We start from the raw sequence: 16202 nt of genomic DNA, 5'->3' as shown, positions 1-16202 counted from the left end.
TTGTAAAATGTACTGAACTGGAATTGACTACATAGCACTTGGCAGGAGGACTTAGAATCCTAGACCCTGAACTGAACGTGGTTGTGCACTCCCTTAATCTTAGCTTGGGAGGCACAGACACACATATCTCTGTGAGTTTGAGGCCAGCCTGATCTGCAGAGTGAGTTCTAGGTCAGCCAGGGCTATACAAAGACTTGAATCACCACTCTCCCAAAAAAAGTATTGATTTCTGCTTGTTCGTATTTAGAATCGCCAGCCACTTATGAATCAAATCAGCAATGTTTCAAATGTGAACTTGACTCTGAGGCCTGGAGTACCAGCACAGGTGAGGAGCCCAGCAGCTGTGTGTGTCCACCATGTCCCCTCAGCTCCTCCTGTCATCCCTCCTCCTGGTTCTGTACCCCCAGGCCTGTGGTCCCTGCTTTAGTGCCCAGTGCCATCTTATTGCCAGAGTACACAAGAGTTATGTTACAGAAAGTCTCAACCAGTCATAATTCAAGTACTGACTGATGTTCCCAAAAACACAGGCTTGGGGTCCTACACGCCTTTGGTCACGACATTATTCTCAGCACATCAGTACATAATCTGTTTTTAGGGGGAGTTTCTGTTTGAAGACATTTCCGTGTGTGTATTTTACTCGTTAACATTAAACTCCCAGTCAGGAGGTAGCTGGGGAGGGGATACCTGGGTAGCCAACCAAATCTGTTTTGGTGGTCAGTGAAGAAAACCACTGCCACCCTTACCTCTACCTTTCTGAAGTGCACCAAGTCACTTTTGGCAAGAATTTGGTTTCTTGTTAGATTGGAATGTTCCTTAAGAGAGACTAAACTGCCATCCTCAAGTGATGTAAAGAGTCTTCTGCTGGGCATGGTGGCACATGCTGTAATCCCAGTGCTCAGCAGGCTGAAGCCAGAGAATAAAGAGTTGATGGTCAATTTGAGCTACATAGGGCTGGGAGAGATGGTTCTTCTCGAGGTCCTGGATCCAAGTCCCGGTATCTACACGGCAGCTCATAGTTATCTCTAACTCCATTCCCTGGTAATTGGACACTCTTCTCTGGCCTCCATGAGCACTGCACTGCATGCTGCATAACACACACAAATAAACACAAAGAGCCTCTGAGAAGGCCTGTGCTCTTGTGAAGTCCTTCGAGTGACTATTCTCACAAAATGAGTTAGTCAACACCAGTGTGGTTACAGAATCATCACAAAGATTGAACTTGGAAACTCACATACTCACTCTCTAGTTGGTCCACTCTGGGTACTTTCTTTCGTATAATTTTATTTTCCAAATGATTTTGCATGGAGCATGCCATTGGTATCATGTCTAACCTGTCTACTCTTGGTTTTCCTTCATTTCAGGCTCCTATTAATGCCCAGATGCTGGCCCAGAGGCAGAGGGAAATCCTCAACCAGCATCTTCGGCAGAGACAAATGCATCAGCAACAGCAGGTGCAGCAGCGAACTCTGATGATGAGAGGACAAGGGTTGAATATGACCCCAAGCATGGTGGCTCCTAGTGGTATACCAGCAACCATGAGCAATCCCCGGATTCCCCAGGCCAATGCTCAGCAGTTTCCATTTCCTCCAAACTACGGTACTGAACTTATCCCCACCACCTCTCCTCGGTCCTTTCTCCCCAGAGCCCCCCAGTCCTGGGTCACAGCTCTTCGCACAGCTCTCAGGAGGACAGTTGGAGTCTAGCAGAAGTCCCCAAGTCCAGCACAGTGCAGTCCAGCACAGTGCCATGCAATCTCTTTACCCTGGTCCTTCCTTTTCTCTGGGTACAGGTCTTAATTTAAGAATGACCAGTTTTTTTTAAAAAAAAAAGAGCCGGGCGATGGTGGCACACACCTTTAATCCCAGCACTCGGGAGGCAGAGGCAGGCGGATCTCTGTGAGTTCGAGACCAGCCTGGTCTACAAGAGCTGGTTCCAGGACAGGCTCCAAAACCACAGAAAAATACTTTGTTACTGACAATACTTATGAAAAAAGAAAAGAAAACCTTTAAAAGATTCTACCAAATCTTTACTGAATAGGCAATTCTTGAAGTGTTACATTAGAGCCGCAGTGGGAGAGACCTCTTTACTTCATATCTCTTGTTCTTTAATGTCAGTCTAAGAGATGACATACCAAGGATAATGTCATAGATATGAATGTTTATGTGTGTCATGTTCAATTAATAGTGGGATTATTAATAAGTGTAGGTGTTTACATCGACATTAAGTGTTCCAAATGGCTCTCCTTTCCCTGTCTGAGTGAACTCTCAGTAAGATAAGTCTTTGTGTTGCATAAATACAGATGTGCTGTCTCTTTAAAGAGCAAAGATAATGTAGCCCTGCGGTGGTGCACACCTTTAATCCCAACACTCAGGAGACAGAAACAGATAGATCTCTGTGAGTTCGAGGCCAGCCTGGTCTGCAGAGTGACTTTCAGAACAGCCAGGACTACACAGAGAAACCCTGTCTCAGAAAAAAAAAAAGAGAGGAAAAACTAGCGTATTCCTTTGACATAAATGTTCTTTGGTGGCTCCTGTAAGTGGTGCACAAATATTAGCAAACACGTGTGCTTACTCCACCCTGAGTTGCCCTCTCGCCACCTTCCTTTCCCAGAGTCTCTGCTGTGTTTCCTTTCTCATGGCTGAGGAAGGTCTGCTGAGAGTTCTTTCCTTTTCCTGTGAATTCTTTTACCCTGAAACTAAACAAGAAACATACGCTGAATGGTCCCTGACTGCTAAACCTGACAGCGCTCGGGTACTGCAAGACAAGGCAGTGTGAATGCAGTTACGTGTTTTCTAAAGTAGATGATCTCATCATGGGATGGTATAATTCAGTTTAATGAAGTTTTTCGTGTACTTTCAGTATATAGCTGAAACTAATGAACCTAAACTAAATGTAATCATTACAGTTACAGTGATAGTTACATTTTTGAAAAACTTTGACCATTTCTGATAAAAGTGATATATTCATACAAACTCTTAGTTTGGAGGGGGTTAAGGAAAGACTGTCATTTCTCTGACACTAGCCATGACATTTAATGTGTGTCCTAGGACCCCTGTGACTGTTGTAGAGATTTCAAGTATGGAGACTTTTTCCCTGCACTTCTATCTTAGCCTGAATCTTTTAAAATGTCTATAATTAATTGTATATAATCAAGTATTTGAAAATAATTTTGTGTATACTTAATTTGGAATATTCTCTCTATAATATAGCCAATAATCTCCTTTGGACTTCCTGTTTTGTTTTTAAGGAATAAGTCAACAACCTGATCCTGGTTTTACTGGGGCTACGACACCCCAGAGTCCTCTAATGTCCCCCCGGATGGCACACACCCAGAGTCCCATGATGCAGCAATCTCAAGCCAACCCAGCCTACCAGCCCCCCTCGGACATGAATGGATGGGCACAGGGGAGCATGGGCGGAAACAGGTAATATCACATTGCTGCATCTGATACAAATGATTCCCCCAAGAGACTTTCTACAGAATAGCCGTCCCGTTCATTTATATTTTTAAAAATGTATTTGCTTAAGCAAGCACTAGCAAGTGAATTGCTAAATAAACCAGTTTACTCTTTAGCAAAAATCAACAAAATTTTACAAAAGCCTAGCAGAGCACCTTTTGTTTCAAAGTTGATAGCAATACCTGTAAGCTCATTCCCCTCTTAACTGTAGAACTCCTGTGGAAGGCAGTTTTATCAGTATTTGTGATCAGAGCAAACACAGAGAGCATCTAGCAGCTGGAAAAGTGGGACGATGTTAGTCCTCTCAGTACTGATTGCAAGGGGAAAGCTTCATGTTTCTGTCGCGGCATCACAGGCCAACTGGCCCTGTATTCATTCATTTAGATTTGTTCATTCTAGAACAAGTGCTCCAGACGGCCAGCCTCGGTTTACCGCCAGGCTCTAACGCCTTTCCCTGTGTTCCAGCATGTTTTCACAACAGTCCCCGCCACACTTCGGGCAACAAGCAAACACCAGCATGTACAATAACAACATGAACATCAACGTGTCCATGGCAACCAACACAGGTGGCTTGAGCAACATGAACCAGATGACAGGACAGATCAGTATGACCTCAGTGACCTCCGTGCCTACGTCGGGGCTGTCCTCCATGGGTCCTGAGCAGGTAAGTGCCACAGAAAAGCAACTCAGAATTTTTTAGTCTTGACTTTTTGTCTATTTATACCCTTGAGTCCCACATCTATTTTGAAAAGTGTTTTTTCACCTTATTTTCACCTGTGCCAGTGAGATTTAGCAAAGATACTTTTTCATGGCAGACCCTTAGGAAAGACTTTTGACTGCTGAAGGGTTGGGGTTTCTGTTGTTCTCACACCATCAACATTTTCCATGATGTGGGATTTAGACATGGAATGGTGAGCACTGTGAAGTTTTAGAGCTAGCTTTGCCAAGTGGGGTGGCGCACACCTTTATTCCCAGCTCTGAAAAAGCTGAGGCAGGAGAATCTCTGAGTTCGACCTGGTCTGCAGAGCAAGTTCCCGGACAGCCAGGGCTACGCAGAGAGACCCAGTCATTCGCAGCGCCGCGTGGCTGCCATGCAAAGGCTGCTGCCCCGTTGGTGCTCTCCACTGCCACAGTGCAGGTGCCATAGTTGGTTTCTGGTCGGTTTTTAATATTTATCTTGTGTGCCTGTCATGCCATCGCTTTATTTAGTTCAAGGCCAGCCTGGACTACATGAGACCGTGTCATAGGAAGGAAGGGAAGGAGGGAGGAAAGAGAGAGGCAGTGTGACGCTCATGTTGCAGACCCTGCACACATGGACCCTGGTGGCTTCTGGTTTGCTGTCTGGCATGTGGCAGGAGTGAGGCAGGCAGTGCTGTAGCAGTAGAGCTTAGTCACAGGCCAGCCTCCCCAGGAGCAGCTGGATGCCTTTGGTAACCCAGACCATTGCAAAAGGATACGTCATCCAGGAAATAAAACCACAAGTACAGTGTGTCTTCTGACAAAGCCGTTCTCCGTTAACCCTGGTGGGATGGCTGTCACGGTGGGGTGGGGTGAAAGCACTGGCCATCAAGCCTTACGACCGAGTTCCATCGCAGGACTCACGTGATAGAGAGAACCGGCCTCTACCTCCACACACACGCTGCGGCACACAAAATAGAGGTGATAAAAGGAAAACATTAAAGAAATAGATCAATGTTAGCAAGAAGCTTCTTTGGCCAGAGTTGGTTCGTGAAAGCCAGCGGTGTTTTGGGTGTTCAGTTTGCTCTTGCGAATTAATAGCTTGCCTGAGGAGCAAGGGTGTGAGGAGTGTCTCGGGTTTCACAGTCACACCGCCGAGTTACCAGTCTTATTCGAACCAGCCTTAAACACACACACAGAGGAAGGGAGAGGGGGAAGATATAAATGAAAATATGCAAATAAAATTTACTTTTGAAGGCAAATAGCATACTATCTATCATGTGTGTTTTCAGCCTCTATGCTGCCCCAAAATGTGCACAGGGAAGAACAGCTAGGCCCCTGAAATCATTGTGATGGAGTCATTTCTCCCCGGGGACATAAGACTAAAAATGGGAAATGTGTCATGTGTTGTCACCCTCAGGTAAATGACCCTGCTCTGAGGGGAGGCAACCTTTTCCCAAACCAACTGCCTGGAATGGACATGATCAAGCAGGAGGGAGATGCATCTCGGGTAAGCAGCTGGAGCCAAGGGGGGCGCAGCCAGTGTGGCTGAGTGTCTAAAGGCCAGAATGGACATAAGTTAAGTCAGTGGATTAGAAATGGCTAGAAGGCATCTTATAATTTCATTTGGCATAGAGAACTTTTTGTATAAATAGTATTTGTTTGGTTTTTGCAAGGTGGGGTTATTGTTTTTTTCATTTGTTCTAATAGAGGATGGCATGTAGCCCAGGATGGTCTTAATTAAACTCACTATATAACTGAACTTGAACTCCTGGTTTCTCCTAGAATCACAGGCATGTACCATCACGCCAGTTATTATGTTGTTTGGTTTTTTTAAGTCTGGGGCTGCTAGGGATACAACCCCACGGGTAGAGGACTTGCCTGAATGGATAAGATCTTGTGGTGAATCCCCAGTACCATTAAAAAAAAAAATAGAAAGAAGCTGGTGCCCGCTGCCTTCCCTCCCTTTTTCTCCTTCTCCTGACACACCCCATCACTTAAGGGATAAAAACTTTTGTAAACCATGTTGACCTCACAGAGATCTGCCTGTCTCAGCCTACCAAATGCTGGGATCAAAAGAGTGCACAGCCATGCCCAGCTCTGAAAAACATTTTATCCTGTTAGGTTGAGACAGGAAAATCTGGAATTCAGGGTCATTAGCAAATTTGAAGCCGGCCAGATTACAATGAGATCCTGTCTCAAAAAATGAAGCAAGGACCAGAAATATATCTGAATTTGTTTCCAAGAATTCACAGTGGAAGAAGTTAACCACTCTCAAAGTTATCCTCAGACCTCCACATTCAAACACATATAACAATAATAAAGTTTTTAAATAACTTTTAAATAACCTTCAAGCCCACCCTGGAATACCCCAAAAAAAGAGACAAATAACTTGATCCCAATGGAGAAACTGTAGTATTAAATGAATGTTGAATGTCCTTAATCCTGGGTGCTTTTGTAGTAGTAATCAGATTTAGAATAAACCCAGCCCATATCTTAATAAGAGAGTGTATTTGTTTTCCCACTGTAACCTTTGGGTTTCAGAGGTGCTGACAGTGTGCAGGACATAACATGATGGTTAGGTACACAAAGCTCGCTGTGTCGGTGTTTTCAAAGCTTTTACCAGGTAAGGAAGTCACACACTGTACCAGATTCCAGATTGACCATGTGTTGCATTCGGAGTTTACAGTTCCAGGGCTAATTTGATAAAATGCTCACTGTGCAGGCATGAGGATCTGTGTTCAAATCCCCAGCTCCCAACTAAAAGGCTGGGCATGGTAGCACACACCTGCAACCCCAGGACTTCAAGGAAGAAGGAACAGGCCAGGCAGTCTAGCTGAAGGTAGAGAGTGATGGAGAAAGATCCCATTGTCACCCTCCTCCATAGACACGTGTACACTCAAGCAAGCACATACATATACCACACGCATGCATGAAGTGGGTGCGGGCTGTGGGTGGCGGTGTGACCATTGTAGCCCAGGCAGGCCTTAACCTTGCTCCTCCTCTGCCCTGTGTCTCCTGAGCGCTGCGATTACAGCATGTGCCATCATGCCTGGCTGGAGGAATGTTCTCAGTAAGAGAGCAGAAGTCATTCGGGAGATATTGTCCATCCCCTGACGGCAACCTGTGAGAACCTTTGCACTGTTGGGTTTGTAAATGTGGCATTCTGTTAAGAACAGCACCATTTACCTTCCCACATCAGAAACACGAGATTTATGTTATCTAGAATAAACTAGCTTTTGTGTTTTGTGATGGACATTGTATTGTTTTCATTTAAAAAAGGAAAAACACACACACACACACACACACAGACTTGATACTATACTGCCAGGGTGGTGGTACACACATTTGGGAAACTATTGTAAGGGGGTAGAGAATTTGAGATAGGTCTTCAGGGATGGAACAAAAATAACCAACCAAACATAAGAGCCCACTGTCTTCACACTGCCTCTGTCTGTTTCCTTCCAGAAATACTGCTGACCCTACAGGTAGCAGTCTGCTTCTATCTTCAACCCACGGGGCTTACTTGCTCCAAACACTGACCAGTCTGCAGAGCTGCGTCTCTTTGTTCTGACCCACCTGACCTGCCACCGGTTCCCCCAGGTCACATCAGCAGACAGTTGGGCGCTGGCCCCAGCAGAGAGTGTGCTGGCTTGGCTGCCCCTGGAAGCGCTGCCTCTCCTGCCAGCCTGAAGCTCGCCTCCAGACCATCTCGCAGTCTGTCCACTGCATTCACCTTAGTGCAACTTAGATCTCTCCTGCAAAGTAAATGTGGACAGGCTAACGTCATGCCCATTCAGATTGAATGTATCTAAATGTATGTATCTAAGGAGAACCATGCTCTTGTTCTGTTCCTGTTGAGTTCCACACACTGGGTTCTTGCTTTGTTTTCCTTGGCTAATCAGTCTAGTACAAAAGATTACGATCCTGTCTAGAGAAAAGAAAGGAATTTTTTTAACAAAGTCAAACACAAGGTGTTCTAAGCTAAATCCTGCATTTGGGATGGAAGCAGGGCAGCACTGAGCAATGCTGTGTGTACCGGCACACCCAGCACGCTGGAGTCATAGCCTGCAGGAAGCCGACCGCTGTGTCATGTTGAAAGGAGCACCCAGTGTTTGAAGAGATGAGGCGCCTGAAAGAGCACTCTTCACGTGAACAGGCATCTGTTCCAGGTTTCCTCTTTCTGAAAGCCAAACTAGTTCCCCCAAATCAGGAGAAAAAGAATATTAATTTCTAAATTGTGTTTTTAGATTGATCAGGTGGTTTGAATTGGCATCTCCTCCCCTCTCTGGCCCTGACCTCTGCCTCCCCTCCCTGCCTTCTCTTGTCCCTCCTACTTTCGTGGCTTTTAAATAAAAACAACAGCAACAGCCTAAGCTACAGAAACCAGCTTAGCCATGCATCCTGTCAGCGTTTGCTAGCCACTTAGCAACAGCTTACCTTAAAAGTGCATTTCCTGTCAAGGAGAGGAGGAAAGTGGAGAAGGGACACCAGTCAGGCTGACACCTGCGTAGGAAGGCCTGGGCTGCCGCATCCATTCTGGCCACCGATGAAATCGACAGCAGACATCACGACAGATCTGACCTCTGCCATGGGTTTTTTTATTTTGTTTTTTAGCAGTGCTGACAAAGCCGAAGTTTTGTAAGGTACATAAAAATCCAGTTTATATGTAAACAAGCAATAATTTAAGTTCAGAACTTAAGTGTTTTAATTGTATAATTTTGTGAGGTATACATATTGTGGGATTGACTCAAAAATGAGGTACTTCAGTATTAAATTAGATTTATCTCCATAGCAATGTCTCCTAACGGTGTTCTGTAAAGGCTGCCAATGCCTTGATTGGACTGGATTTGTAGACTTAAGTCTTTTTGTTTCCTAAACCTTGAGATTCTGCTCGTGAATCATGTATCTAATCTATATGATCTGCAGCCGCTGTGGGAACCAAGTCTTGATTTTATATGTTTATATTCTTTCTTAATAAACCTTAGAAAGACTACACATTACTAGCAGCGCACTTTTATGGTTGTTTTTCTTGCCCACTCTGTCGGGGAATAGCCTTTGTTAACTGGTATCAGACTCCAACAACTGCAGTACCCAGAACTAAGACCTTTACAATTCTCTGCAGCCCCGATATACATACTTTGTCACCTACATTTCAGAATGGTATCTTTTTGATGTCTAAAAACAAAACATTTTATAATATCTCATTAGCCAAGCTTTCTAGGAACAGAAGTTTTTCCTTGAAATTTAACTGTTTATTCGTGGCAGGGTGAAAAACATTTAAACTACCCTATTTATATTTATGTCTCTCTATATATCTACAGATTGTGGAAATATAGAAAAGAGATATGACCCAAAGACAAATGGTAAATCGTCTGAAAGTGTTGCTCCAAGCTAAAGAACTTTCTGGAAATTTGCATTCCGATACCTTTTCCACTTTGAGAGGAATCTCAGTACAGGGAGGTGGCCAGGGACAGCACTTCCCAGTCACCACCAGTTCATGCATCCACTCAAGGCTCCAGGGAGCAGATGGAGGCCGGGAGCTCTAGGCCTTCCCCCAGGAGTGAGGCTCACGTGGTGCACTGCTAAAGGTACCCATTCTCAGATCAATTTTCAAAAATACGTGAGGTAGGAAAGCTCTGAGCTTGACACGGCACAGGAGAAAACGGAGTTTAAAGCAGATTTGGTTTGAATTCTAAGTCCCATTTCACGATTACACCAGTCACAATACCGATCTTTCAACATTCGTGCATTCTGCCACTGTTTTCCAGTGTCAGTCCCGACCAGGCAGTCAGAGTAACCGCGATCAGGACGTGAAGAGAGGGTAAATTCTCCCCCCACAATTGTTTTTACGTCTCGTTAGGAAAATGAAGGAAGTGAAGGGGTCCTCTGATCATGTTCTCACAGAAGCAAATGCCAAATCAACTCCCTTCTTCGTCAGTATTCCTCATGCTATACACGGTAAATTTGTACTTGGTTTTTGTTTAGCAGGACATATAATCAGTGTTTCTCTTATACCGCTCAATGTGAGAAGCATACCCACCTTAACTCGGTGGTAGAACCCATCTAAGTGTTCATGTACCGTGGTAAGTTTTAAAAGTGAAGTGAGCTGTGTTACTGCGACAGATTCGTTTGACTCGAAGAATAAACCCCCCCCCCACGTGTATCTTTTGCGACCTGTAATAATTGAAAGCAATGGTTTTTTGCAGTTTAAGATGCAACTTTTAATCTGTGTTTTTAACTGGAGTTCATATGGGTGTGACACATGAACTGGGAGGCACAGATCCACTTGCAGAACCCAAAGATACACAATCAATTTTGAAATGCAACTTAAGCCATTAATTGTTGGTGTGAATTTAAAATTTTCTAGTGTTTGTATGGTAGTACGCTGCCTAAGAGCAAAGCACTCTCTGCACAAAAGAAAATTACTGTAGTGGCTTCGATTTTAATTAGAATTTTCTCCCTGGTGTTTCTTTATAGACTAAAACGAAATCTTTTAAGTTTCTTACTACAGGTAAAAGCTATGTGCAAGAACCTCAAAATGCTAAAACCTAGCATAATGCCTTAGATCTGTTTTTAAGTCTTGTATATTCCTACATAGCTGTCCAATGTATTATATTTGTATAGTGAATTGTGTACAATTTTTGAACAAGGGCATCGTCACTTACCTTTATGTTATTGAACAGTGATGATGATCCATTTCTTCAAACATTTAACTGTCATTTTTTTTTCTTTGTCATTCGTGGATTTTATTTGTACAGTTCCTCATGAAGTTGCATCTGAGATATGTGTATATGAAAAGATTATACAAGGGTAAAATTAAGCAATATATTAACTATGGTTCTTCAGGAGAAAGCTTACAGTGTTTCAGGTTGTGATTTATTTTCAAAACAGAGTTGGCTCTGAACATCACTTTGTTCATCTGCATTGATGTTTGTATTTCTAGTGTGAGCAGTTTATGCAAAGGTAGATATATTCAGAGAAATTTTAAATACATTTATGCAAGTTACTATTGCTTTGCTGATGCTATTTGCTTATTTGATGTTAAATAATGCTATTGTAAATAAAGAATCTGTTGTTACTGCATCATTTAATAAATTTTAATGCCTTCGGGTTTTACTTGGCTTTAGAGATTTTAATGTGGTTATAGCGTATCTTTTTTGTTGTAATTTAAATTTAAAAATACCTGAGCACTGGCTGCCCTTCCAGAAGACCCAGGTTCAATTCCCAGCACCCACATGGCAGCTCAGAAGCATCTGTAACTCCAGTTCCAGGGGACTCATCCCCCTCTTCTGGCTTCCACGGGCAGCAGGTGCACAGGCAGACATGCAGGCAAAACAGCTAGAGACAAACCACAAAAAGGAAAAGGAGTTGAAGACCTTGTTTGTTTGTTTTAAATAAATGTCTTGTGTGCTGGAGGGATGGCTCAGTGATTAGGAATGTCTACATTTCAACAGAGTCTGAGTTCAGTTCTCTGCGCCCAAGTCAGGAGGCTCACAACTCCTGTAATTCCAGCTTCGAGGAGGGGTAATCCAGTGCACTCGCACTCTTCCGGTGCACATGTCCACACACAGAGAAACACCCGTACACATAATTAAAAATAAATGTTTATTTTTTAAAAACTTAACTTTGGCATTGCAATTAGCGTTGGTCACAGTGCTCTGACATCTCAGTCTCCCAGCGAAGCTAGGAAAAATGTTTTCTACTTGAGGTTACATAATACTTTGTGGCAAACATAGGCCCGCATCTACTCACCTCAGTCCAAATACCGCTGCAGTCCTAAATCATAGACTGTGGTTTAAGATAGAGTTTCTCTATGTGACCGCCCTGGCCGTCCTGGAACAGGACATGTTCTGACTGTGCCGACCAGGCTGGCCTTGAGCAGAGATCTAGCAGCTTCTGCCCCCGGATACTGGGATTAAAGGGGTGTGCCACTACCACCCAGCAAACTTTTTATTTTTCTCGAGGTGTGTGTACACAGGACCTGTGGTGTACCGGTAGAGGTCAGAGGACTCCCCTCAGGAGTTGGTTCTCTCCCCCCATTATATGGGTCCTGAAGATGGGACTTAGGTCACCAGGCGTGGCAGTGAGCAGCTTTACCAGCGGAGCCATCTTCCCAGCCCTCAGACTGTTAACGAGAACGGCAATGTACAGTTTCATGGCTTATTGGGGTATTAGGTATGACATATGAGAGTAGATGGGTAACACTTGGTAGGTTGGTTTGGTACTAACATGAATTCTGTGACTACAGTACCTAAAACTGCAGGCAATACTAGTGGCTCTTTTGGGTTTGGTTGTTCCTCCCCTGAGAGGGAGGGGCGCATTAACCATTGCAGGTGGTGGTCTGAAGAGCGCTACGCTAGGACTTGCTACCTGCAGCAAGGCTACATACCGACAGTGCATCTCAGCTGCCAAAAGCAAGAAATCTGCTGCCCTGTCCATCTTGCTTTTAGATACTGGCCAAGCTGAAACAAACTTTTTCCAACATTTTACTGCAGCTACCCCAACCTCACTGTTTCCCGGCTGCCCAGACCCGAAATAATCACACAAAACTATTAATTAAGTCACTGCTTGGCCTTTTAGCTTATGCATATTTCTAGCTAACTCTCACATCTTAATTCAACCCATCTCTATTAATCTGTGCATCACCATGAGGTCGTGACCTGCTGGCAAGGTTCTGGTGAGTGTCTCCTCTGGTGGCTACATAGCATCTAGCTGACTCTGTGACTTTATCTCTGCTTGAAATTCCTGCCTTACTTTATTCTGCCCTGTGATAGGCCCAAGGCAGCTTCTTTATTAACCAATGGTATACCGGGGGGGGGGGGGGATTTCACCTCCATCTTCTGCCTCCAGAAGCATCTGAAACTCGTGTAGCCCAGGCTGGCTTTGAACTCCTCCTGCCTGAGCCTATGTGCTGAGATTTTTTTTTTGGTATACCCCACCACACCCAGGCAATGTACTCTCTGAGAAATACTGCTAGCAGGTTCCTGGACAAGACAGAACCCCTAACCACAAATGCAGATCGTTGGTTTGTCCATAAATGACTGCTGAGAATTGGGTGCTGCTGGACACAGTGGGTTGTACCCAGGAAGTGGTGACAGGGAAGGAGAAAGAACAACGTTCAACAGAGAGAACTGACAGGCAGCATAAAACAGAAGTGGTGTATCATGATCGTTCCTGGGCCAGCAAGTAAAGGTGTTTCCCCAAGCCTGACAACCCGAATTCAAACTCCCAGAGCAGCATGGCAGGAGAACTGTCCTCTCTCCTAGTTGGGGTTACAATGGGCAAGCGCTCCACACACATCTCCCCGCCCCCCCATCAAATTAAGAAAATGCCCTACAGGCTTGCCCAATCTTAGACGTTTTCTCAGTTGAGGCTCTTGCCTCTCTGATGACTCTAGCTTGTGTCAAATTGACATAAAACTAGTCAGCCCATCCTCTGTCTTCCATACAGGTGTCAGTGTGGGCACTTCCTCCTGCCAAAATGAGAGGATGCCCCAGATAGGCCAGTGTTCATGGCGTGGCTCCATGCACAACCTTACAGAGGGACCTGGATGACCTGCTGAAGGAATAGACAGCCAAAGCCTAGTGTACACATTAGTCTGCTATCAAGAGGTCGTCAGGTACCCTGAGACAGTGACCCTGACAGAAAGCAATCTTTCCAGCGGGAGATAGTGCAATAATATAAATAATGATCTATATAATCTCACTTTAAGAATAAGGAAAAGTGACCTAAACTGAGTGTAAATTTCTCATCGAACCTAGTTACTCACGTGTGTAATCTCAATAATCAGTAAGCTGAGGCAAGAGGATGATTGCTAGGAATTTGAGGCCAGGCAAGCCAGTCTGTTCTAAGAGTGTGGTGCTGTTCAAGAAGACAAACACAAAGCCCTGGCCGGCGGCCAGACCATCTGCTCAGAGGCTTGGAACGAAACCAGAACACAGACAAAGGCACACTATGGAAAATGGGTGTCCAGTCTGAGGGGTTTGTTTTCCCCCTTGAGACAGGGTTTCTCTGTGTAACAGTCCTGGCTGTCCTGGAACTCACTCTGTAGACCAGGCTGGCCTCAAACTCACAGAAATCTGCCTGCCTCTGACTCCCAAGTTCTGGGATTAAAGCCATACGCCACCACTGATTGGCCAGTTTGAGCATTTTGGAACTGCACATTCATGCAAACATCCAATGCAAAACAGCACTACACACAGCCATGGAGACACAGTAGCTGGCTGGCTGACTCAAGCCAGGCTTCCTCATCCGCTTCTACAGGCAGGGCTGGCACAGGAATGCAGGGGCCCTAGTAACCAAGTCGGAGCCCGTCATGAACCGAGACAGATCAGTCTATGGTCGTGCGGACTGCTCCACTTCTAAAGCTTGGTATACACATTCTAGAAACGGCGACAAACCCAGTGAGACAGCAGAACGCTTGCCCACTGGGGGGCTCCAAACGCTAGGTTAAGTGAGCATCAGATGGTGACCAGAAGAGGGAGCCGTGCTGCAGGACTGGCCAGGGGAACACGTTGCTAAATGCTCGCTCACTCGCCAGCATCCGGTCCCTATTTGTCCTTCCAATGCTACCGTTTCCCTTAGTCCGGTCTGGGATGTCCACCTGTTGATTCTAAGGAGATACCCTGCACTGTCTAGTAACACCTCTCACCAGGGATTTCTCACAGAGGAAAATTCTAGCCTACCTCTGCTCTAAATAAGAGGATCTCTCCTAATTTTGTTCTTTCTTCCCTCTCCTCCCCCAGGCTGACTGTTCTACGTTGCTGCTGTTGCTGAGATAAAACACTGACCGATGGGGACCTGGGGGTGGGGGTGGTTTATATTTCATTTCCAGGTGACCGTTCATCACTGCGAAGAATCAAGGCAGAAACTGAAGCAGAGAGCACAGAGCAAGTCAGCACACAGGCTTGCTGACTGCCTTCCTAGGCTACTGTATTTGTTTGTTTGTTTGCTTGCTTGCTTGCTTGGTTGTTTTGTGGGTTTTTTTTTTTTTTTTTTTTTTTCCCGAGACAGGGTTTCTCTGTGTAACAGTCCTAGCTGTCCTGGAACTAGCTCTTGTAGACCAGGCTGGCCTCGGCCTCCCGAGTGCTGGGATTAAAGGCGTGCGCCACCACTGCCCTGCTAAGAACAATGTATTGTGGGATAGCAAATTATCCAAGGAGCTGGAAGAATGACTTGGCATTGCCTGTTCTTGCCAAGGACCCAGGTTCAGTTCCCAGTGCTCACGTGGAGTCTGGTGACTGTCTGTGGCTCCAGTTCTAGAGGGTTCAGTGCCCTCATCCGACCCCCGCGGCACCAGGCACGCACATGCACATCCATATACATAAGCAAAACAACCATATATATGAAAATAAATGAATTATTCAAACCCCCAAAACTAAGGGAATGACTGACAAACTCTGGTTTCTAAGAAAATTTTGTGTGTATTTTGAGTTTCCAAAACAAGAAGTGAACTAAGGTCAGATGAAGATAGTGTCCCACGATGGCTTAGCTGTTGAGTTCACACTGCTCTTTCAGAGGACCCAAGTTCAGTTCTGAACACCTAGAGGCTCACAACCACCTTTTTAACTCCAGCTCCAGAGGTTTGTTCTCCTCATTTTTTAAAAAAAGAGTGTCCTACACAACAGAGTACACCAGGCAAAAGAACTAGACGGGATGACAGAAATAACCATATTCAGGATTGTAGCTTTATCATACTAGGACTTGAACCCGGGGCTTGATGTACACAGGCAAAAACATTCTATCAACCAAGCTGTACTCCCGGAATTTCTCCTTCCTTCCTTCCTTCCTTCCTTCCTTCCTTCCTTCCTTCCTTCCTTCCTTCCTCCCTCCCTCCCTCCCTCCCTCCCTCCCTCCCTCCCTCCCTCCCTCCTTCCTTCCTTCCTTCCTTCCTCCCTTCCTTTTCGGTTTTTCAAGATAGGGCTTCTCTGTGTAACCCTGGCTATCCTGGAACTCACTCTGTAGAGCAGGCTGGCCTCCAACTCACAGAGATCTGCCTGCCTCTGCCTGCTGAGGATCAAAGGTATGTGCCTCTACTGCCCGGATACTCCCAGTATTTCTACT

General features: G+C 45.1%; 1 protein-coding gene across 7 annotated transcripts in view; it reads left to right on the top strand.

Annotated features, from left to right (window-relative positions):
- Ncoa2 (nuclear receptor coactivator 2) overlaps positions 1-11261 on the top strand; it is a 221667-nt gene extending 210406 nt beyond the window's left edge. For all 7 annotated transcript variants that reach the window (XM_057790277.1, XM_057790276.1, XM_057790271.1 and 4 more), the window contains 6 exons: positions 248-325; positions 1362-1596; positions 3248-3425; positions 3924-4122; positions 5557-5646; positions 7605-11261. In XM_057790277.1, coding sequence (XP_057646260.1) covers positions 248-325; positions 1362-1596; positions 3248-3425; positions 3924-4122; positions 5557-5646; positions 7605-7616 — 792 coding nt within the window. In that variant the 3' untranslated portion in view covers positions 7617-11261. The remainder of the gene's footprint in view (positions 1-247; positions 326-1361; positions 1597-3247; positions 3426-3923; positions 4123-5556; positions 5647-7604) is intronic.
- The last annotated feature ends 4941 nt before the right edge of the window (positions 11262-16202 follow it).

The sequence above is a fragment of the Chionomys nivalis genome, chromosome 16 (assembly GCF_950005125.1).
Source record: "Chionomys nivalis chromosome 16, mChiNiv1.1, whole genome shotgun sequence".
Taxonomy (NCBI): Eukaryota; Metazoa; Chordata; class Mammalia; order Rodentia; family Cricetidae; genus Chionomys; species Chionomys nivalis.
Note: the sequence above shows the minus strand (reverse complement) of the source record. Positions and strands in the feature narration are given on the sequence as shown.